This window comes from Rhinoderma darwinii, chromosome 6 (assembly GCF_050947455.1).
Source record: "Rhinoderma darwinii isolate aRhiDar2 chromosome 6, aRhiDar2.hap1, whole genome shotgun sequence".
Taxonomy (NCBI): Eukaryota; Metazoa; Chordata; class Amphibia; order Anura; family Rhinodermatidae; genus Rhinoderma; species Rhinoderma darwinii.
The window spans coordinates 63,358,245-63,383,846 of record NC_134692.1 but is presented as its reverse complement, the minus strand read 5'-3'; the positions used below and the strand labels follow the sequence as shown (position 1 = coordinate 63,383,846).

Genomic DNA, 25,602 nt, shown 5'->3' with positions numbered 1-25,602 from the left:
ATAGTATTAGATCATACTCTTGTAATACAAGTCCCACATTCAGTTCAGGAGTTATTGTCACAAGTAAAAACTAAGCACCTGTCAATGGCCAGGCTCACTAAGTATGAAGTAGCATTGTTAACTCCTCCTAACTTAAAAATTAAGAGATGTATTACATTAAACCCAGCTACTCTACTTCCAGAAGTAAGAGCAGAACAAGATATTTCACAGGAACATGACTGTTTTGAACTAATGAAAATTGAGACTAAGGTGTTGGAAAATGTTACTGAAACACCTATTCCAGATGCAGACTTTGAGTTCTATGTGGACGGCTCCCGGTACTACCATGAAGGGAGGCCATACACAGGATATGCCATAGTAGACTCACAGAAGGAGGTTAAGTGTGGAGCATTGCCGGCTGGCATGTCTGCACAAGAGGCTGAACTAACAGCACTCACTGAGGCGTGTATCATGGCTGAAAATAGAACTGCAAATGTGTATACAGACTTCAGATACGCATTTGGCATAGCTCATGACTATGGACCAATATGGCACAGCAGAAACTTTGTTGGTTCCACGGGTAAGCCTATTAAAAATGCAGGATTAGTTGCTCAGCTTTTCCGAGCTCTGGAGCTACCCAAGCAGGTAGCTATCATTAAGGTTCAGGCACATACCAAAGAAAGAACAAAGGAAGCCGAGGGAAACCGCAAAGCGGACATTGCGGCTAAAGCTGCCGCCAGACTTCCTCTCCCCGTAACTGCCTATACGGCAGATCCAGTGCAAAAAGACGGGGGAATAGACCTGGACTTACTAAAAAAGTTACAGGCACAGGCTCCAAAAATGGAGAAAGAAAGTTGGCAAAGGAAAAAGGCTGTAGAGAACGAGAGCGGTCTGTGGGAACTAGGCTCTAAGCTCTGTCTCCCAAGGGTATTGCACCCTATGTTGTGTACTCTCTCTCATGGCCCTACACACCAGTCCAAGGATGCAATGGTAAGTCAAGTTGCTCAAGGTTGGGTGACCTCAGGGTTCAACAACGCATCTGCTAAATATGTGCAGAGCTGTGCCATTTGTGCCTGTCATAATGCTGGTAAGACTGTGAAGGTGCCACAGAAATGCACCCCTAAGCCATTATACCCGTTTCAGAGACTACAAATAGACTTTATTCAGCTTCCTAAGGTGGGTGTCTATGAATATGTCCTAGTGTGTATTGATTTGTTTTCAGGATGGCCTGAAGCTTGGCCTTCTGCTAAAGCTAATGCAAAAACTGTGGCAAAAAAGATTCTTACAGAAGTAGTATGTAGATATGGGGTCCCCGAAGTCATTGAAAGTGATAGAGGTACTCATTTTACATCAGAAATCCTTAAAGAAATCATGCAAGCTTTCAATATTACCCAATCGTTCCATACTCCATACCGGCCACAGAGCAGTGGGAAGGTCGAAAGGTTAAATGGGACATTAAAATTAAAAATTCAGAAAGTAATGGCAGAAACAAATAAGACATGGACTGAATGTCTACCCATTGCCTTACACTCTGTCCGTATGACGCCAACCATGAAAAATAAATTAAGTCCTTATGAAATTTTATTTGGCAGTGCTCCAAAAACTGGCTTGTATTTCCCTCAGCAGCTTCAGTCAATGTACTCAAATATGACAGAGTATGTAGGAGCTCTACAGAAAAATTTGCAACAGATTCATAATTATGTTTTCAGTTCCATTCCAGATCCCTCTTCTATACCCGGTGCACATCAGTTAAAACCTGGAGATTGGGTTACGGTTCGAAAGCACGTCCGCAAATCACTGGAACCACGATTTGAAGGTCCATTCCAGCTCCAACTGATCACCCCTACTTCAGTGAAACTGGAGGAAAAACCAACCTGGATACATGCTTCTCATTGCAAAAAGTTTTATAAAATCTAACAACATAATGGGGAAGTATTTCTCAGTATCTGTGTTATTAATCAGTATAATGATGTATGCTTTTGCAAAAGGGTACCGGCAGCTGGAGGAGGAGGAGTGGGATAATAAGTTCATCAAGTATCACGGTATAGTTACACAAACATATAATCTGACCGATTGCTGGATATGCACACATTCTCCTATGTCTGCAAGGTCTATGCCATATTTTGCTACTCCTGTCTCAGAACAAGAACTATTCCAAAATGATTGTTGGGAGATGAGACCATTAGATATAGAGGAGCGCAATGGGAAAGTCCTAATGGCATTACCCATTGCTGGATGGATAAAGTATCCCTGGTGGCAAGCCAACCTAACATCCAAGCCGGGAAATTGGTTTGATTTTAGAAAACAAGATGGTGTCTGGGGAACAAAAGAGATGACCTTTATACAAACTGGAAGTTTGCCTGTAGAAAATCTACAAATAAGTTTTGCCAGTAAAAGTTTAAATGATCAGGAAATAGATTACTCTATAATTCGGGAGATTCATAATTTCAGTTGGCACCATGCTGATAAATTTCCTCTTGGCCATAGGGGAGATTGTGAGGCTATGAAGGCCTTCTCTGTCAGCAAAGATAATGAAGAAAATGTTGCAAGTATGGCAGGAGATGGGGCAGATTCAATGTCACTTGATCCAAGAAAAAACATAAACTTTTCCGTATGTAGGCCTATTGCATATTATCAGTGGGTAACTAACAAAGAATCAGATTCTTGGTGCCTTTATCTAAATACTACTCTTTTAACATCCATTGTTAGCGCCCTAATTAACAAACGACAGTTTGAACTTCCAAAAGGAATTTATATAATTTGTGGAAATAATGCTTACAGATGGCTTCCTGAAGGAGCTTGGGGAACATGCACCCTAGCAAGGATAGAACCAGCCACCTGGACATGGAAGTCTGATCAACTCTTGTATCAGAGTATGCCCCAACATATGATAAGCAAACGTAGTCTTAAGTTTCGACATACAGAACCATTACTACAAATAGGTTGGAAGGAAGAGTTGATAATGGCTCTGCCTATTATTGGTAGTCCAGTTTCTACCTTAATAAGAACTACTCAGAATGCCCATCGTATGGAAGCCTTAGCAGAAGTATTTGACAATATTACTGATTACCTTTTCGATGCTATAAGTGTGAACTCTGTTTATACGAAACAATTAATAGTAGTTACTAATCAACACACTATGGTATTGGATTATTTAACTGCTTCACAAGGAGGACTTTGTCAAATAGTAGGACCAGCATGTTGTCACTATATTAACCCTACAGGAATGATGCAAGTTGCTTATGATATTAACCAAGCGCAAGAACTAAAAGAAAGATATCGTGAGGCTAATGCTCAATCAGAATTGCATTTCCCAGACTGGTTATCTTGGTTGAATCCTCTCAACTGGTTTCAGGGGATAGGGGGATGGATATCTGGTATTTCTCATGTACTTTTGCAAGTTGTTATGATTGCACTAATACTTGTAATAGTAATCAAGATTCTACTCGTTGTTTTTAGGAAAATAATAGATTCAAATTGTAGCCGTAAAAAGAAAAGATCTCCCCCTGAACGAAGCGATACCCCAGTCATGATCATGATTGCGCCTATGAAGCGAAAATGCTACACATGTGAAAAGGAATCGCTTGATGACATCAAGGACTGCATTTATTGTGGAAAAGAACTGATTTGACAAAGACAAGAATGAACCTGTTACTGACATATATGATATATCACATACGTGTTTAACAATATATATATATGTAACTAACTCTTTCAGTTCTTATATTAGAATCTATATTAGTAATAGCTAGCGGGTAAGGGGAAATATGAGAAAACCTAAGTTCAAGGATCGTCTGGATAGATGTTGAACATCCCACAATTTATGGAGATTAGTATCTCTATACCTTGTGTAGGTAGGACGAGCCTTTGGGTGTTTCTCGAAAGGGAAGGGAGAGTAGTTAAAAGGTCTAGCCAAATGATAAAAAGAGGGGAGTAATGTTAAAGTAATCCTAATAGTTAATCAAAATAGACTGTTATAACAGATGTTGTTTTTAGGAAAGGAAGGGAGGAAAGAGTTGGTTATCATTTTGCAAGAATTGACCGATTGAATACATAGGTCAGGGGGAGTAGAGGTATGGGAAGAAAACATGTTTGTCCGCAGAATTCTCTAGAACTGTACTAAAGGTGAAGGACTGACTGTTTCAAACTGTTATGTTACTGTATGTTAGCCAAAATACTGTCTAACCTGATATTTATTGTCTTATTGTCTTATGGTATTGCATGAATATAGAACAAGTATAAATAAACGATAGGGGGCCGGGACTAGCTCAGACCTCTACAGTTATCAGATACTTGTCTGTTCTGTTTTTGTCTCCGGCCGTATCGGTGTTGATCTACCTTTTGGGAATTGCGTTATCAACCGTCAGTGTATGGCAGTGTTATCTAGTCATAGTATGGTGGTATTATTCAGTCAGTGTATGGCGGTGTTATCTAGTCACAGTATGGTGGTATTATTCAGTGTATGGTGGTATTATCCAGTCAGTGTATGGCAGTGTTATCTAGTCACAGTATGGTGGTATTATTCAGTCAGTGTATGGCGGTGTTATCTAGTCACAGTATGTTGGTATTATTCAGTGTATGGTGGTATTATTCAGTCAGTGTATGGTGGTGTTATCTAGTCACAGTATGGTGGTATTATTCAGTTTAAGGCAGTGTTATCTAGTCACAGTATGGTGGTATTATTCAGTGTATGGTCGTATTATCCAGTCAGTGTATGGTGGTGTTATCTAGCCACTGTATGGTGGCATTATTCAGTGTATGACGGTGTTATCTAGTCACAGTATGGTGGTATTATTCAGTGTATGGTGGAATTATTTAGTCACAGTATGGTGGTATTATTCTGTGTATGGTGGTATTATCTAGTCACAGTATGGTGGTATTATTCAGTTAGTGTATGGCGGTGTTATCTAGTTACAGTATGGTGGTATTATTCAGTGTATGGCGGTGTTATCTAGTCACAGTATGGTGGTATTATTCAGTGCATGGTGGTATTATTTAGTCACAGTATGGTGGTATTATTCAGTGTATGGTGGTATTATCCAGTCAGTGTATGGTGGTGTTTTCTAGTCACAGTATGGTGGTATTATTCAGTCAGTGTATGGCGGTGTTATCTAGACACAGTATGATGGTATTATTCAGTCAGTGTATGGCGGTGTTATCTAGTCATAGTATGGTGGTATTATTCAGTGTATGGTGTTATTATCTAGTCAGTGTATGGTGGTGTTATCTTGTCACAATATGGTGGTATTATTCAGTGTATGGTGGTATTATCTAGTCTGGTATTATTCAGTTAGTGTATGGCGGTGTTATCTAGTTACAGTATGGTGGTATCATTCAGTGTATGGTGGTGTTATTTAGTCACAGTATGGTGGTATTATTCAGTGTATGGTGGTATTATTTAGTCACAGTATGGTGTTATTATTCAGTGTATGGTGGTATTATCCAGTCAGTGTATGGTGGTGTTATCTAGTCACAGTATGGTAGTATTATTCAGTGTAGGGCGGTGTTATCTAGTCATAGTATGGTGGTATTATTCAGTGTATTATGGTATTATTTAGTCACAGTATGGTGGTATTATTCAGTCAGTGTATGGCGTGTTATCTAGTCACAGTATGGTGGTTTTATATAGTCATAGTGGTAATATTTAGGCATTGTATTATTATAATAATTTGGGGGTAGGGCTAATCTATGTGTGCAGATTCCATATTCTGGTACAGCGTAGTGTGCCCTGTATTTCCCAGTACAACTCATGGGTTTTGGGGAACACAGTCCACACCACCTGACACCAGGACTGGACTGTGCACTAGGCAGCAATGCTGAGTGTAAATTTCACTATGAGCGGAATTTACATCTATCAATTTTGTCACTGATAACAATTATTTTTACATCACAATTGCAGAGCAACGATAAACAAAGGTTTTATCATTGATCTTCTCCTTTGTTAACACTGACCAAATATCAGTATAATTGGTCAGAAAATCATGATGATTATTGGCTAAAGTAAACAGGCCTTTAATGGGGCCATATTCAGGCTTAGTGCCTAGGGCAGCGTGAGCTGTAAATATGGCCCTGCTAAAGACACATATACTATTGAACAGGGTAGTATCTCGCTGCTCTGTTATCTACTGGGCCAGTGGATCCCAACCGGGGTGCCATGAGAACCCTCCAGGGGTGCCGCGACACTCCTCTGAACCACTGCCACGGCCATGCTGTCTCTCCTCCTCCTCATAGCGCGAAGTGGATGTGAGGAGGAGGAGATTTTTTGCAGCCCTCTTGTAGATATCACTCCCCACTCCCCTTCCTGCACTGTGTACAAGGGGGAAGTGGGGGGCTGTATGGCGCTGTCTACAAGTGGGAGGTGGGGGCTGTATAAAACTGTCTACAAGGGGGAGGGGGGGGCTGTATGAAACTGTCTACAAGGGGGAGGTGGGGGGCACTGTGTATAAAGGGGAGCTTGGGGGCACTTTATACAAGGGGGATTGGGGGGCTGTATGGCACTGTCTACAAGGCGGAGGTGGGGGCTGTATGGCACTGTCTACAAGGGGGAGGTGAGGGCTGTATAGCACTGCCTACAAGGCGGAGGTGGGGGCTGTATGGCACTCTCTACAAGGGGGAGGTGGGGACTGTATGACACTGTCTACATAGGTGAGGTGGGGGGCACTTTGTACAAGGGAGAGGTGGGGGGCTGTTTGTGGCAGCCAGGGGAGGGGGGCATTATACTGTGTGGGGGCCAATAAGCGGACATTATACTGTGTAGGGGCACTTAGGGGGCATAATACTGTGTGGGCACAATTAGAGCACAAAATACTTGAAGGGATTATAATATATTATATTTTTATTATACTGTATGGGGGGCACTAAAGGGGCATTATAGTATGTGTGTGTGGCACTAATGGGGCATTATACTGTGTGGGGGCACTATACTTTTTTATGGGACATTTTTTTATGATGGGATGGGGCGCTGAATGATAATTTTGCACGGGGCGCCATCTATCCTAAGGCTGGCCCTGCATAGAATCACCTGAGAGTAAACATACAGATGTGTCCTTTCTTATCTTTCCTCTGAGGGAATTCTGCCACATATCTCACTGCATAGGCATACAGTGGGATACGCCACCCATAGGCTCCTATTGTAAAATAACGTATACCGCTCTTTTTTCTACTGTAAACAGTTGTATAGAATAGTATAATCTACTATGCTTTTCCATACCTTTTTATGTACCGATGTATATTAGCCCAGCGGAGACCAAAACGACACACTTTTGGCCTCCGTCTTTCTAATACAGCCCTTATGGATATGCCTAGCATGTACATATGAAGCTTTCCAGGCGTACACACTAAGAGTACATCCATCGCAAGCGAGATGTGGAAAGGGTCTAAATTTGTTTTATGTACACATATCTCTCTTATCACCTCCCTCCATATCTATTCAGAGAGAATAGATTAAAGGGACATACCCATTCTCTATGGAATTTTTCCCCATTAACCTTCATGGTGTGTTAATGCAACATGCCAGTAGTACCATAATGTCCAACCAATACTGGGGATCACCATGAACTTTACTTTTATGACATATCCAACTGGTATGTCATACGTTGATATTCAGAGACATATTTAAGCGTTTAAAGGGTTGTCCTACCTTAAAATATCATATTAATTGTAGCGATCGTAAAAAATTAAGAATGTTAGCCATTTACGCGCTTATAAAAAAATTATGCAGTGAAGAGTTATGTAATTTACTTATAGGGCACAGTGCCACCTGTTGTTCAAAATGTATAGCAATGTGCACGTCCACCTGATAAGCTGCTGGTGGACACACATACTTAGTCACTCTCCCCACAGCCAGGTCTGAGTGATCCTCTGTTATCTGCAGAGCAGCCAATAGAAATAACTTTCTTACCTGCTTGTCAGGGAAGGAGCAAAGCCCCTGCTGTAGCATGGAAGTATAGGTGAGGAAACTCCTTAAGCAGGGAAAATAAGAAGGTTCAGCAGCCAAAGGGGGAGACTTATTCTGCTCAGAACCCTCCCACAGCAGCACAAATTAGCAGCAGAACATGAAAGCAAAAAAATATGAAAATTGTGTTTTTTGTATGCTAGAAACACTGCAAATTACTTGAAAACAGCTATTTACAGCATTTAGGTACATTTAATACAAAATTGATTCATTGGCTAAATTCTAACATTTTACTCATTTCTAATCTTTACATTAGATTATTATAGATGACGTGTCTATAATTATCTACTGCACAATAAATTATGTAGAATTACCGCTAGCAAACCATTGCATTCTGGACATAGATGAGAAATCCTTAGTGTGGAAATTATTTAAATTCAAACTGGACACCACTTGAAATCCTCTACACCAAACTCATCACACCATGTCTTTATGGAATTCACTTTTTGCTCAGAGGCACAGTCATGATGGAATGAAAAGGGCCTTCCCTAAACTGTTGCCACAAAGTTGGATGCATACAACTGTCTAAAATGTGTTTGTGTTCTGTAGCATTAAAGGGGTCACACAGAGGTTTTTGTAGGCAGATTTTGCTCTGCCTGCACGCCGATTTTGCAGCGTTTTTCGCCCATGGCCATTGCGCGTCGCAGGCAAAAAAACGCTGCGAAATACGCTTTCTCTGCCTCCCATTGATGTCAATGAGAGGTCAGAGACGTAAACGCCTGAAAAAAGGGCATGTCCCTTCTTTTTCCCACAAGTCGTTTTTTCCGCTCGCGGGAAAACAACGCCTCCGCCTCCCATTGAAATCAATGGAAGGCATTTTCGGCCGTTTTTTGGCGCATTTTCCGATGCGGTTTCCGCGTCAAAAAAACGCGTCAAATAACTCTGTGTGAACTAACCCTAAATGTGTTTGTGTTCTGTAGAATTAACATTACCCTTCACTAACATAAAGGACCTAACCCAAACTCTGAAAACCAGGCCCAGACCATAATACCTCCTCTATGAAATTTTACAGTAGGCACCATGTATTCCAATTGGAAGTGTTCTACAGGCATCCACTTAATCCAGATTTCTCCATTAGACTGCCAGATAGTGAAAGAGAACATGTTTCCATTGCTCCAGAATCCAGTGACGGCGTACTTTACACCAGTCCAGCCAAATCCGCTGTTAAGACCGCTGCGGAAAAAACACACTATTTGCTGCAGATTTCTGTGAATGATTTACCTGCGTTTTTTAAGATTCTGTTGCGTCTTTGGATACAGTCTTAAAATTGTGTGCACTTCAAAGTTCAAGTGAATATGGCACGAACGGGCAGTGGAGGGTCATCCGCGGACCGTACGCAATCACGGAACGTGCACACAGAAGGTGTGCATTGATTTCAATGAGCCCGGATAATGACATGTCCCATTTTTTGGCGTTCCGGAGACGAAGGTCGTGTGCATTGGCCTACAGGAAAGTATGGATTCTATACTATCCGCAATTGTGGTTCCGCAATTGGGGATAGTATACGGCCGCAAAACTGTGGTCGTGTGCATGACGCCTAAGTTGTTTTTTTTGGAAACTTCTAAAAACTCAGAAAGAGTCGTATTCCCTGCTGTGAGCTTCACCAAATGTACTACATTTACAAAATGTTATGCCCACCAATTAATTTTTTGGACACAAATGATGTAATTTAATTAATGTCATGATATATTTGTATAGGTGAGCTTTGTACTTGTATATTAAAGAAAAAATGATATAATTTTGGCTGCATGCAGCCACAGACATTTGGATTAAGACGTGGCGGAATTTTTCCGCTGCAAATGTTGGTGCAGATTTGGGGCAATTACGCCATGAATCTGCACCAACATTTGCATATTTGACAGTTAATTCAGACGTTACAGATATCATAACGGACTTGCCACAGATTTCAGTTTTTGCATTGCAGAGGCTGAAATCCGCAGTGAAATTCCGCTTCTTCTCTGCAATGGAAAGAGCATGCTGCGGAGGGAAAATTCTGCACAGCAGCCTAATTTCCGCAAAGTAATTTTCTGCAACGTCTGAACTAACTTTCCTAAAAATGTATAGAAAGAAATGAAGAAAAACAGCCGCTGGAGAATTCCACTGCGGACTGTCTGCAGCGGAAATCCACAGCAATTCCGCTTTGTCTGAACGTGCCCTTATACAGCTAGTGTTAAACTCAATGGCAGCTGTATAAATCTGTATGCAGTGAGTTCCTCCTAGTTGCGCCTTCAGTTCAATGCCAGCCTTCCTCCCATCACAAACTCCATAGTAGTCATATACCCTAGATCAGCCTCAGTCAATTTACACATATTGGTAAATTATTATGAGCTGTGAGAAGAAGGAAAAAAAAAACAGGAGGCAATAACAGCCATATCATGGTATATGACTGACTAGGAGTCTGGCATTGCTGGAAGTTATTGTCCTAGTCTTCTGCCAAGGAACACCCTCAAATTGGAAGACATGCCCCTTTTAATACAAATTAGGGATATAACCATTTGCTAGACCAAAAATCAAACTAGCAGTAAGAGATAATTAGGAAGCAAGCGGTGTTGACAACCTTACTTTTTCAGGTTTTTTTAGTTATTCAAAAATAATGGCCAGCGTGGTGGCTCAGTAGTTAGCTGGGGTCCTGGGGACCGCTTGGGTTCAAGGACAATATCTGTATGGAGTTTGTATGTTCTCTCTGTGTTTTCGTGAGTTTCCTCTGGGTGCTCTGGTTCATTTCCACACCCCACAAAACATACAGATAGACAATTTAGATTGTGATCCCCAATGGGGAATTTGAGTGAGGACAGGCTCCGTACGGTGATGCGGAATATGTTGGCACTATATAAGAGTAATATAAATAAATATAATGGACAGCCAACGGTTTTTTTACATACAGGGTCCAGCATCAGGAAGATGGAGAAAAAAAACCAGAAAAAAACTTGATGTCTACAAGAGAAAGTCTAAACATGCTATGCGCTCTTAGATTTTTTTTATGTGCAAACCATGGGTTCCAAAATTCATAAAATGTTAATAAAGTTGCATTCAATTTGGCCCAACTTCTTTCCAACAATAAAATTGCATTTACTGCCTCCAAGCTTCCACATCTGGTGGCTCACCAGAAATCCAACAATTCAATATTTCCTTCCTATCAAGAAACAATAGTTTAGTCACTACTTCACTTTTACTCGAGTCCATTTGACCCTCTCTATCAAGTCTAAAATACTCATCCAAGGATGTTAGAACAGCCAATTTATGTGGCGCTTGGGGCATCTCCAAAACATGTGAATCCAGTCGGCTCAAACTTCTTCACATTTAGAACACACGTCATCTGCCTTATACCCAATCTTATAGAGAAATACTGGTGTCATGTGTAGCCTATGGTTAATAAAGTATTGTAGAATCTTATGTGACTAATTATTTGAGACCTTTGGCGTCAAGTCAAGATATTATTCCAACGGAAGGGCAAAACTGATGTGAACAGACCCTTTTTTGTTAAATGTCATACTAATTCCCAAAAATAATTCTGTTTACTCAAACATTTTGTAAGAAACTAAATAATAAATTCACATGAGAAGAGATTATACAAATTTGAGGTTTTGCATTATATACATAATTTACTAAAAAGTAGTTTTCTTAAAAGGGAAAATAATGAAAATCCAGAGGACTAGGGCCACGTTCAGACATGGTGGATTTGGCACAGATTTCTGTGCGGATTCTGCGCCGAAAATTGATGTAATTCTACAGTACACTACTTGTGGATGGTGTTTTAAAAACTCCATCCACATGTAGAAGAAAAAATATGCAGCAAGCCCATTCTGTTGTAGAAATACCATGGATGTTCATCGGTAATTGTCCAATTTTGAAATGCAAAGAGTGAAATATATGGAAAATCCACAGCAAAATCCATATGTATTACATGTGGATTTTGACGAAAACTAGCTGCGGATTTAATGCGAATTCACGACAAAATACGCGGCTGGTATTTTCTGCCACGTCTGTACAGGTGGCAGGATCACTTGTGTTCTTATGCATAGTAATTTGAATGGATCTGTCATCTGGAAAAATTCACGGAATATGTGTGTCCGGCACATACTCAAATTATTCAGTTTTATATTTAATCTGTTATACAGTTTATGTTTTAGTGTTTTTTGTGAGGTATTACAAGCTTAGGTGCATTGGTAGCACTTTTCATTTTTGAACATGTAAACAAATAATTGTTAGTAAAATAAAGGCATTGGGGGAAAAACTTCTAAAGCTCTAGCAACTGCTGGAAGAAAGAATACATTAACAAAGTCAACAAACAAAGAAGAACACGAAAGAAAAAGGTATACTGTACGTTTAACTTAGTAAACAGAAACGTCAGAATGCAGCAATGCTCAGTGTATATAAAAGCACAGGATGATTTCTCTCCCCAGGATCTAGCTCTTGTTACACCTGTTTATCCACCATGGGAAAGGTAAGAGGTGCTCTGCAAAGTTAGGAAATAAGGGGAAAATTTGTACTTAGCTTAGTAGACTTTTGTACTATATTTCATTACTATTTGTTTTGTTTCATTATTAGAATTGTATGTCACACATCATCATTTACTCTCATCGTTTACAAAGTAAATGTCACAACTTGTATTTCATTAGAAAATGATGAAGTTGCAATGCCCATATTTACATAGTAAAATCTGAACTGCATTGAACAATCTATGTATTGAGAGATCTAGTATATAATATGTTGATCATCATTTATCAAAATATCATCTATATTGAAAAGTACAAGATAACATAATAGAAGAAAATGTTGTACTTGGACTGTACATTCGTTCTTATATTTATAGATGAATTTGAAAGAATAAAGTAGCATAAATCCTTATGAGACAAACATTTAGCACCTGCACATGTCATAGTTGTTCATGAACCTTTCCTCTATTTGCTTTTCTAAAATATTCATTTTCCAATTAAAAACATTTTGTCAAAGTTAACCATAAATGTTTTATTAATTTCAGATCATCTTCTACGAGGACAATAACTTCCAGGGCTGCTCCTATGAGGGCAGATCTGACTCTACTGACCTGTCCTCATATTTTAGTCGTTGTAACTCCATCCGAGTAGAGAGTGGAAAGTGGATCCTCTATGAACAACCCAACTACAAGGGATATCAATATTATCTCAGTAAAGGAGAATATTCTGATTTCCAGCAATGGTTAGGCTTCAATGACAATGTTAAATCCTGTCACCTAACTACTCAGGTATGCAAGTTTATTAGGGCATTTTGTAATTCTCATATGCAAATATTCATAATTTTCTGATACACCCAACACATATTGTTGGATTTTACTAATCTGTAGAATGTTAAATAGTTGTGGATATTCAATGTGGATGAGAGGGAAATGAAGCACTGTTTTTTATATTGTTTGTGTGTCAAATGAGAAAACCAGTTCAGTCAGTTCAAATTGTCAATTATCCTCATGTTTAAGCTAACTTATTATATAAATAAAATAATATATGATTTGATACAGTTTAGGTTCAAGTTACTGGTACAAGCTGATACAAAATTGGTTTAGATAACTTACATGTGTTCTCTCATAGCACCGTGGTCCTTCCAAGATTAAGGTTTATGAAAAAGAAGATTTAAGTGGTCAAATGACGGAGTTCACTGAAGACTGTCAGAGTGTCAATGAGAAGTTGCCTTACCAGGATATCCACTCCCACAATGTCCTTGAGGGCGACTGGATGTTCTATGAGGAGCCCAATTACAGGGGACGTCAGCATTACCTGAGACCTGGAGAGTACAGGAGACACAGTGACTGGAAACCCAACAGCTCCAGAGTAGGATCATTCAGACGTATCTAGCATCTGTAATCATTGATGGAAATGCTTTTTGCAGAAATTACCCATTAAATAATGCTCTTTAAAAAAAATTGTGTTTCATGTCTTTGAATCCTAATATATTATATGAGCTGTCAAGTTTTTTTTAAACTCAGTCCCCTGACATCCCAGAGATACACTATTTGGGCAAAAGTATTGGGACACACCTCTTAATTATTTAATTCAGATGTTTTATTCAGTCCCATTGCCATGTGTGTGCGTGTATGCTTGTATGTATGTATGTATGTATGTATGTATATATATATATATATATATATGAGACAGCATATCTGTAGAACTCTGACCCTATAGCTATGGATAGGTTTAGATACAGTGGCTCAGCAGACAGTATCACACATGATAGGCTTAGATATACGTCCCAGCTCACTGACATTGCGGCTCTAGTGCTGGACCCAGAAAAGATAAGAATAATAATTGTTTTGCTTTTTTTATGTGTTACAAATTTTTTTGGTGTGTTTTTGTTTTTTTAAAGGTTCGGTCATTGGACTACGTCAGATTCTTGGACTACTGTGATGACGGCTTTTTTATGCTCAATAAAATGGTTAATGAGGGTTGTGTGTTTTTTTTAATTTTAATAAAATATTATTTTATGTCCTTGTTTTCTTTTAAACTTTATTACTACTGCCTTATTAATAGCTGCTGGCTGAGGCTAACACTAACCCCCATTATTACACCGATACCCACCGACACCAGGGGTACTGGGAAGAGCCAGGTATGATCCAGTACCTGACCATCTGTAGTGATGGTTGAGTGCTGGGTCGGCTGCAGGCTGGTGTTATTAGGCTGGGAAAGGCCAGAAACAGTGGCCCTTCCCACCCTGGTAATGCTAGCCTGCTGCTGCTATGTTGTATCTGGCTGGTTATGAAAAATGGGGGGGCATGTAGTTTTTTCCAATTATTTATTTAAGAAACACATAAATAAATAAAAACAATGACGTGGGGTGCCCCCCAATTTTCATAACCAGCCAGATACAAGATAGCAGCAGCAGCCTAGCATTGCCAGGGTGGGAAGGGCCAGCCTGCGGTCGCCCCAGCCCTCGACCAACACTACAGATGGTCGGGTACTGGATCGTACCTGGCTCTTCCCAGTACCCCTAGTGGCGGTCGGTACCAGGGTAATAATGGGGGTTAGTGTTAGCTATACCAGCTAACACTAAGCCTCGCCTTAGTAATGGACGCTGTCAATCAGCCAGCAGCTATTACTAAAGTTGTAGTAATAAAGTTTTAAAGAAAATACAAAGACATAGATAAAATATTTTATTTAAATAAACCGCCCCCACACACAATCCTCATTAACCATTTTATTGAAAATAAAAAAAGCCGTCAGCGAAGTAGTCCTCGAATTTGACGTAGTCCAATGACCGAACCTGTAAAAAAAACACAAAAAAAAAACATTAGTAGCACACGTGGTAAGCTTAGATACAGGGCCTCTCAGACAGGATCAGACATGGGCCATGTATCTAAGAATACCATGTGGTAGGCTTAGATACAGGGCCCATGTGTGACACGGTCTATTAGACCCTGTATCTAAGCTTACCACAAGGTAGGCTTAGATACAGAACCCCAGCAGAGAGTAATCTTATACTGTATAAGATTACTGTTTGCTGGGGCCCTGGATCTAAGCCTAACGTGGAAGGCTTAAAAACAGGGTCCATGTGTGATACTGTCTGTTAGACCCTGTATCTAAGCCTACCACAAGGCATGCTTAGATACAGGACCCCAGCAGACTGTAATCTTATACTGTATAAGATTGCTGTCTGCTGCAGCCCTGTATCTAAGCCTAACATGGAAGGCATAGATAGAGGGTCCATGTGTGATACTGTCTGTTGGATCCTGTAACTATGCCTACCACAAGGCAGGCTTAGATACAGCACCCCTGCAAACCGTAACGTTACACTTACCTCCTCTTCGGCTCAAGCTGCAGCAAATGTTCCAAAATCATCTGGCGTCGTGACGTCATCCACAGCGTACAGCGTCCTGACGTCATGACGCGAGAAGAGGTCAGGACTTCTGCTGCGCTTGTGAAGGAAGATGGGTAAGTATGTGTCATTACTATAGTAACAGGGGCCCCTGTATTTGATTACATAAGTCCCAGTTACTATAGTAATTTTACAGATGAGGTCCGGGCGGCCGTGGCCCGGTCGCAATTGCGACAGCTGTGACACGAATGTGTCAGTCGCCGGGGATCTGAAGCTTGGACCCCGAAGGCCCGATGCTAGCAACTCAGTCACGAAGTCGCAAACCACGTAAAGTTACAAAGCAGGGTCGTCGAGTGCTGAGGCGCATAGTGCATAAAATGCACCAACGTTCTGCTGACTATTGTATATTGTATATCATAAGGGTACATTTTCCTAAAACAAAAATATGTCTTGTTGATGTATATAATATCTAGCGAAAAACAGTTTTACATTTGTAAAAACAATGTATTCATATTTATTACAGCACCGTTGTCCCTTCATAATTAGTCTATCAAAGAGAAGACTTTAAAGGCCTAATGATGGAGTTTACTGAAGATTGTCCCAATGTATTTGAGCAATTCCATTACCGTGACATCAATTCCTGCAACATCCTGGATGGTCAGTGGGTTTTCTATGAAGAACCTAACTTCAGAGGACGTCAATATTACCTTAAACCTGGAGAATACAGGAGATACAGTGACTGGGGTGCCTCAAACTCCAGAGTTGGCTCCTTCAGAAAAGTACAGCATGTCTATTAATTATCTTAGAGGTTATTACTTGAACCTGTGTTTCTGTTTTATGTTATTTCTCTAGATGCTCAGCCCAAAGTCCAGATACATTTGTAGCAGCTGAATTCTGTAAATTGCTATAATGGACAATGTAAGACTTTTAAGAGAAAACATTAGACAAAGACAATACAACAATACAGTTAAATTATAAAATTATGTGTGCCTGTAGCCACCACTACGATTTTTGCAAAGGTGGACTCTAAGGCTAAATGCACACGTTACGGAATTGGGTGCAGAAAATCTGCATAACAATTGCAGGTAAACACAGTTAGTACCGCAGGTAAAATTCACACCTTAGGCTCCATGCACACGAACGTAAAAACGCCCGTAATTACGGGCCTATAGACTTCTATTGGCCACGTGTACCTCCCCATATGCTTACGGGAAGGTGCCCGGGCAGGTGAAAAATATAGAACATGTCCTATTTTAAGCCGTAATTACGGCAGTCTATGGGGCTCCCTGTAATTATGGGTGACTACGTGTGTGCACCCGTAATTACGGGAGCATTGCTAGGCGACGTCAGTGGATAGTCACTGTCCAGGGTGCTGAAAGAGTTAATTCATCGGCAGTAACTCTTTCAGCACCAGGGACAGTGACTACCGATCACAATATAAATCAACGTGTAAAAAAAATAGAAGTTCATACTTACCCAAAACTCCCTGCTTCTTCCTCCAGTCCGGCCTCTCGGGATGATGTTTCAGCCCATGTGACCGCTGCAGCCAATCACAGGCCAATCACAGGCTGCAGCGGTCACATGGACTGTCACGTCATTCAGGGAGGTCGGGCTGGATGTCGAAAGAGGGACGCGTCACCAAGACAACGGCCAGGTAAGTATGGATTTCTTTTACTTTTACCTCGGAAAGGGCTGCCCCTTCTCTCTATCCTGCACTGATAGAGAGAAGGGGCTGCCAATTAGTGCAGTGCAATTTTGCAGCGAGAACATGCCCGTAAATACTGGTGGAATACTGGTGACACCGGACCCGTATTTACGGGCACGGGTCCGTAAATACTGGTGCAATACGGGTCGAATACGTGTGACCAAGGACCCATATTTATGCCAGTATTTACGGGAGGGAAAAAATACGTTCGTGTGCATGAGGCCTAATAGTGAGGTTTTTACATTTTGGTGCGGAAATAGGTGTGTTTTTATTCTGCAGATTTTGGTGCATTTTTAAAAAACTGGTCAGATACAATTCACAACCAGAAACGCAAGATAAATTGACATGCTGCAGGTTTTAAAATACGCACCGCAGGTCAATTTACATGCAGAAAAAAATGGCAACGTGTAGATGACATTTCTTGAAATCTCAATTACTCTGCAGGTACGGTATTACGCTACGGATTTGCCGCATGAAAATACATGTGGCAAATCCGCATGTAATATGCATTGTGTGCCAATGGCCTAAGGCATAGTTTCAACAGTTTATAGAAGGGGAACACTTATAGAACAAAGTTTTTAACCAGTTCAGGACCGGGCTATTTTGAGCCTTCAGGACCAGACACCGTTTAGCCCTTTTTAGCACGTGTTAGTTAAATGGCTATAACTTTTTTATTTGTTGGGCTAACAACGTGATTTTTGCGATGTTTTTTCCGTAGACAATGCAGGTTTCTCTTTTTATCACTTTTATACACATCCTTTTTGCTATTTTAGAATTTTTATTCTTAAAGTTTGAAAATAATAGTAAAAAAATAAGCTTTTTTACGTTTCAGCTAGTTTGTTTTTTTGGTAATAACGTAGTTTTACCCTAAAAAAGTCCTTTTATTTGTGATCGTCATTGCCTTTTGTAAATGTTAATATATTACATGTCTATATTAGGGTAATTGGGTCAGTGCTAGCGTTACAACAATGATTGGCAGTGGGGAACGTTTTTTTTAGGGGTGGGTATTTTATGTGTATTTATTATTCATTTTTTTTGCATTTTACTTTACTATTTTTTTTATTACTATGGTCTGTACCTCAAAGGTCAAAAAAGACCTTTGGGGAACTTTATATATATTTTTTCTTTCTTTTATACCATGTTTTTCCACTGTAACTGGAGCTGCACAGCAGCCCCAGTTACAGGGGTAACCAGCCCTCTCATAGTGACGATTGTCACTAATAGGGCTGTGCTGGGTCTAATAAGACCCAGCAGCAGTCTGCCACTAACGGCACCCGGCGATCATGTGACCAGTCACATGAACACCGGGACCAATAGAGACAGCGGCACAGCCTGTACACAGCGTTCATTGAGCGATGTGTACAAGTGATCAGAGAAGACAGAAGCAGCGAAAGCTGCTTCTATTCTCTCCTCAGGGTCCCCAGCAGTCACTGACAGCCAGAGACCCGACATTCAGCTGCCCGATCGCGGCAAGTTAAAACCCGAGCAGGAAAAAGTCTATCGGGTTTTAAGGACCCTGACCGCTGGCTGTAAAAACACAGCCAGTGGTGGGGAACCAGCTATGTTTAATCATTGCCCTTTTGTCATATATTGGAGATGTTTATCTCAGAGGAAAATAATAATACATCAGCTAAAGAGGCATCTGATTAGAGGAGTATTTGAGCAGGTTTCCTGGGCAAATATCTGTGCCTAAGTTGTAGGGAGGTAAAGAGAGGGAAATGCACAGTACAATAGTTTGAAATTTATTATTATGCTGATTACATGTCAATAAAGAGACCGACATAAAGTAACAGCAGAGGGTGTTTGGTGAGGTAAAGAAGTCAGGAATGACAAATCATAAACTGAGGTACCTATATTATATAGAGATAAGTGACCATGTCAAATCTTGCTTCACCTGCAACTTTACAAATCCAGCCATCTGGCAAAATTTGTGGCAAATATTGTGCCTGTGAATCAAATAACAACAATGAGTTTGTTTTATTTGACCTATTTCGAGACTCTCTCTGATGTTTTCTCACTAACTATCCATGGGGCATATCAAATTGGGATCAGTGGGAATCTAGGTTGGCCTGGCTAATTCTGGCTGTTCAAGTTACACTTTCCCCAAAGATTTTTCCTTTCATGTCTAAGTACATGCATGGTAACATTACAATTTAATTTTAATAGGATAAATGTGGTTGCTGGATGTGGGCAATATGAATTCTCTTGGTTCATGATTCGATCTATGGCATGGAATCCCCTGAGAGTAAACATACAGACATGTCCTTCCTTATCTTTTTTCTAATGGGAGGCTGCCACATATCTCACTATATAGGCATACAGTGGGATACACAACCCATAGGCTCCTATTGTAAAATAACTTATACCGCTTTTATTTTTACTGTAAATAGTTGTATAGAATAGCATAATCTACTATGCTTTTCCGTACCTTTTTGGCGGTATACCAATGTATATTGGCCCAACGGAGACAAAAAGGACATACTTTTGGCCCGGTCTTTCTAATGGAGCCCTTATAGATATGCTTAGCGTGTACAAATGAAGCTTTCCAGGTGTACACACTAAGGCCTCATTCACACGACAGGGTCCGAGTGTCGGCCGGGAAAATCGGCCGTTTTTGGCCGATTTTCCGGGCCGGTTTGCATCCTATTTGCATCCGTTCCGATTCCGTTCCGGGCCGAGTTGCCGTTTTTACCGGCCGATTTGGACCCGATTTGCATCCATTTTTTTCCCTGTCCGTTTTAAAATCGGATGAATTTCATTTAAATTTGTTGCCACACACAGCCCTTTGTAGGTAATGCCACAGCCCCCCTGGTAGGTAATGCCACCCAGCCCCCTGTAGGTAATGCCACCCATGCCCCTGTTGGTGATGCCACACAGCCCCCTGTAGGTGATGCCACACAGCCCCCTGTAGGTGATGCCACACAGCCCCCTGTAGGTGATGCCACACAGCCCCCTGCAGGCGATGCCACCCTGCCCCCTGTAGGCGATGCCACCCAGCCCCCTGTAGGAATACCACCCTGTCCCCTGTAGGTAATGCCACCCAGCTCACTGTAGGTAATGCCACCCAGCCCCCTGTAGGTAATGCCACCCAGCCCCCTGTAGGTAATGCCACCCAGCCCCCTGTTGGTGATGCCACACAGCCCCATGTAGGTGATGCCACACAGCCCCCTGTAGGTGATGCCACACAGCCCCCTGTAGGTGATGCCACACAGCACCCTGTAGGTGATGCCACACAGCCCCCTGTAGTTGATGCCACACAGCCCCCTGCAGGCGATGCCACCCTGCCCCCTGTAGGCGATGCCACCCACCCAGCCCCAGTAGGTGATGCCACCCACCCTGCCCCCTGTAGGTGATGCCACCCACCCTGCCCGATGTAGGTGATGCCACCTTGCCCCCTATAGGTAATGCCACCCAGACCCCTGTAGGTGATGCCACACAGCCCCCTGTAGGTGATGCCACACAGCCCCCTGTAGGTGATGCCACACAGCCCCCGGTAGGTTGCACCCACCCCCCCCCTTCCAGGAGAAGTCACTGACTTCAATGTCCATATATGGACAGTGTAGTCACTGACTTCTCCTGAAGAGGAATTCCATGCCACAAGTCGGGAATTCCGCTTCAGAAGTGAGTGACTTCGCTGTGTCCATATATGGACAGTGTAGTCACTCACTTCTACTGTAGCGGAATCCCCGGCCATAGATGTAATGATGGGGGTGGGGAGACAGACAAGTGAGCCCTAATCTACACGCCACTCAGTCCCTGCCTACTTGCAACGACCCGCCCTAGGCAACGGGGTACAACTGGACGACGGTCCCTACGCTCAAAAAGTGCACGACAGACAAACAGACAAGGGTACACAGAGCTAGGGGGAGAAAGGGGCAGTTGCCCACGGCAACACCATGAGCAACAAGAGAAGTGAACAAGCCGAGTCAAACCAGGAGAGTACGAGGTGCCAAACGCAGAGCAGGAGAGTAGTGAACAAGCCGAGTAAAACCAGGAGTGTACGAGATACCAAACGCAGAGCAGGAGAGTAGTCAGCAAGCCGGGGTCAATAAGAAGCAAGGACAAATAGTACAAGAAGCTGCAGCAGGGCCAGGAAACCAAACGAGAAGAATCACAAGCAAGGAGGAACAGGAAAGGCAGGTATAAATAGACAGAGGGCGGGAGCTAGCTCCGTCTGGCCAGGCTGTGATAGGTTCTCCCACTCCTAAGCCTGCCACCCTGAGTGGTGAAAGATGGAGTCAGTCTCACAGACATAGAAGCAGGTGCAGACTGATTATCTATGGGCGTTGACCCCGAAGCTGTGCCTGGCAGATCCTTTACAATAGAGTCGGGGATTCCGCTGCAGAAGTGCGTGACTTCGCTGTGTCCATATATGGACAGTGTAGTCACTCACTTCTCCTGTAGCGGAATCCCCGGCCATAGAGTCGGGGATTCCGCTGCAGAAGTGAGTGACATCGCTGTGTCCATATATGGACAGTGTAGTCACTCACTTCTCCTGTAGCGGAATCCCCAGCCATAGAGTCGGGGATTCCGCTGCAGTAGTGCGTGACTTTGCTGTGTCCATATATGGACAGTGTAGTCACTCACTTCTCCTGTAGCGGCATCCCTGGCCATAGAGTCGGGGATTCCGCTGCAGAAGTGCGTGACTTCACTGTGTCCATATATGGACCGTGTAGTCACGCACTTCTCCTGTAGCGGCATCCCCGGCCATAGAGTTGGGGATTCCGCTGCAGAAGTGCGTGACTTTGCTGTGTCCATATATGGACAGTGTAGTCACTCACTTCTCCTGTAGCGGAATCCCCGGCCATAGAGTCAGGGATTCCGCTGCAGAAGTGCGTGACTTTGCTGTGTCCATATATGGACAGTGTAGTCACGCACTTCTCCTGTAGCGGAATCCCCAATTCCCGGATGGGGATTGGGGATTCCGACTCCTACAGGGAGCAAAAAAAGACCCTCCTCCTCCTCACATGCACTCTGCACTGTGAGGAGGAGAAGAGAGAGTGCGCGAGCGACGGTAGAGCCGGCCATCACTCGGGACACATTCCGGTGATGGCCGTGTATTACCCGGCCCCATAGACTTCTATGGGGGCCGGGCACCCGGCCGAAAATAGGGCATGTCCCATTTTTTGACGGCCGGTTTTCCCGGCCGTCAAAAAATCGGTCGTGTGAATAGCCCCATTAGGGGTCTATTATTCCTAATGCAGCCGGGTGCCAGCCGATTTATGAACGGCCAGCACCCGGCTGGGAAACCCTGTCGTGTGAATCCCGCCTAAGAGCACATGCATCGCAAGCGAGATGTGAAAAGGGCCTAAGTTTGTTTTATGTACACATATCTCTCCTAGTCACCTCCCACCATATCTAATTAGAGAGAATAGATGAAAGGGACATACCCATTCTATATGGACGTTTTCCCCATTAACCTTCATGGCGTGTTAATTCAACATGCCAGTAGTTCCATAAGAAAGAAAAACCACTAGTGTCATCAAAGCTCAGCACAATTAACAACAGCACATGAAAGCAAAAACGTATGAAAAATGTTTGTTTTTTTTAATTCTAGAAAACAGCCCTTAACAGCATTTAGGTACATTTGATTCGATAATTATAGATGACGTGTCTATAATTATCTACTGCACAATAAATCATGTAGAATTACCGCTAGTAAACCATTGCATTCTGGACAGAGATAAGCAATCCCTAGTGTAGAAATTATTTAAATTTAAACTGGACACCACTTGAAATCCTCTACACCAAACTCACCAAACCATGTCTTTATGGAACTCACTTTTTGCACAGAGGCACAGTCATGATGGAATGAAAAGGGCCTTCCCTAAACTGTTGCCACAATGTTGGATGCATAAAATTGTCTAAAATGTGTTTGTGTTCTGTAGCATTAAAGGGGTTTTCCAAAAGCAATTAACTAATTTATACTTCACTGCACATATAAAAATAATGTCATTTGTAATATACTTACGTTTTCATTTCATCTTCTAACACCCGATTCCAGCCCTGGTCACGTGAAGCAGCAGCAAAATCCTTACTTCTGGCGCTAGCCCATCCATGATCTGAGTTCGGTTTTCCACCTGGCTCAATGTACGGGTACAGATGTAGCCGTCTTTACCTTGACTTATAACGCATTAAATAAACAATGGCTAGATCTCTTATCTTTACTTTTTCAATGATATTTCAAAGGCTTTTGTTGTGTGATATCACGCTCCAGCAAGTTATCAGAATAGAGTTAAAGATGGCTACATCTGTACGTCATTCCTGACGTCACTGTACACTGAGGGAAGTGGTGGATCGGATACTCCCTTTCTTCGGATAGTTTTCGGTCTGCTGCTATGAGAGAGAAACACAGCTAGTTTCTGAGCATGCGTGGTAAACAATGCTAGTCTCTGAGCATGCGTGATTTCTACACTAGAAGTGTTTACCACGCATGGCCACTCCTGCGCTATTACAGCGCCTGCACATCATTTTCTCAGCCTAGCAGCGGACCGGAAACTATCAGAAGAAATCAGATTTTAGGAGCCAGTTGCTCTGACAAGGACTCCGGCGCTGGAATTAGGGGATTCCACAGAGTCCCGGAGCAGAGCTTATACTAGCGCTCTGCCCGGACTCCAGCTCTGGGGAAGCCCCTGACAACACTGTCCATATATGGACAGTGATGTCAGGGGATTCCATACACTGTCTATATATTAACAGTGATATCAGGGGATTCCACAGAGTCCCGTAGTAGAGCCTATACTAGCGCTTTGCCCGGGACCCCGGCTCTGGCGAAGACTCTGAAAACACTGTCCATATATGGACAGTGATGTCAAGAGATTCCACACACTGTCCATATATGGACAGTGATGTCAGGGGATTCCACAGAGTCCCGGAGCAGAGGCTATACTAGCGCTCTGCTCGGGACTGCGCTCTAGGGAAGCCCCTGACAACACTGTCCATATATGGACAGTGATGTCAAGGGATTCCATACACTGTCCATATATGGACAGTGATGTCAGGGGATTCCACAGAGTCCCGTAGTAGAGCCTATACTAGCGCTCTGCCCGGGACCCCGGCTCTGGGGAAGAGGCTGACAACACTGTCCATATATGGACAGTGATGTCAGGGGATTCCACACAATGCCCATATATGGACAGTGATGTCAGGGGATTCCACAGAGTCCCGGATCAGAGCCTATACTAGCGCTCTGCCCGGACTCAGGCTCTGGGGAACACCCTGACAACACTGTCCATATATGGACAGTGATGTCAGGGCATTCCACACACTGTCCATATATGGACAGTGATATCAGGGGATTCCACAGAGTCCCGGAGCAGAGCCTATATTAGCTCTCTGTCCAGGACTCTGCTCTGGGGAAGCCCCTGACAACTCTGTCTATATATGGACAGTGATGTCAGGGGATTCCACACACTGTCCATATTTGAACAGTGATGACAGGGGATTCCCCAGAGTCCCGGAGCAGAGCCTATACTAGCACTCTGTCCGGACTCTGGCTCTGAGGAAGACCCTGACAACACTGTCAGGGGATTCCACACACTGTCCATATATGAACAGTGATGTCAGGGGATTCCACAGAGTCCCAGAGCAGAGCCTATACTAGCGCTGTGTCCGGGACTCCGGCTCTGGTGAAGGCCCTGACAACACTGTCCATATATGGACAGTGATGACATGGGATTCCACACACTGTACATATATGGACAGTAATGTCAGGGCATTCCATAGAATCCCGGAGCAGAGCCTATACTAGTGCTCTGCCCGGACTCCGGCTCTGGGGAAGACCCTGACAACACTGTCAGGGGATTCCACACACTGTCCATATTTTATTGACAGTGATGTCAGGGGATTCCTCAAAGTCCGAGAGCAGAGACTATACTAGCGCTCTGTCCGGGATTCTGCTCTGGGGAAGCCCCTGATAACTCTGTCCATATATGGACAGTGATGTCAGGGGATTCCACACACTGTCCATATATGAACAGTGATGTCAGGGGATTCCACAGAGTCCCGGAGCAGAGCTTATACTAGCACTCTGCCTGTGATTATGGCTCTGGTGAAGGCCCAGACAACACAGTCCATATATGGACAGTGATGTTAGGGGATTCCACACACTGTACATATATGGACAGTAATGTCAGGGGATTCCAAAGTGTTCCGGAGCACAACCTATACTAGCGCTCTGCCC

At 42.7% G+C, this 25,602-nt stretch overlaps 1 protein-coding gene across 1 annotated transcript; it reads left to right on the top strand.

The window, feature by feature from the left end:
• Positions 1–12,368: 12,368 nt before the first annotated feature.
• On the top strand, positions 12,369–16,512 carry LOC142656332 (gamma-crystallin-3-like). Its single transcript, XM_075831229.1, has 4 exons — positions 12,369–12,377; positions 12,915–13,157; positions 13,571–13,592; positions 16,262–16,512. Exons 1-4 carry the CDS (start codon positions 12,369–12,371, stop codon positions 16,510–16,512), a joined length of 525 nt encoding a protein of 174 aa, XP_075687344.1.
• Positions 16,513–25,602: the final 9,090 nt, after the last annotated feature.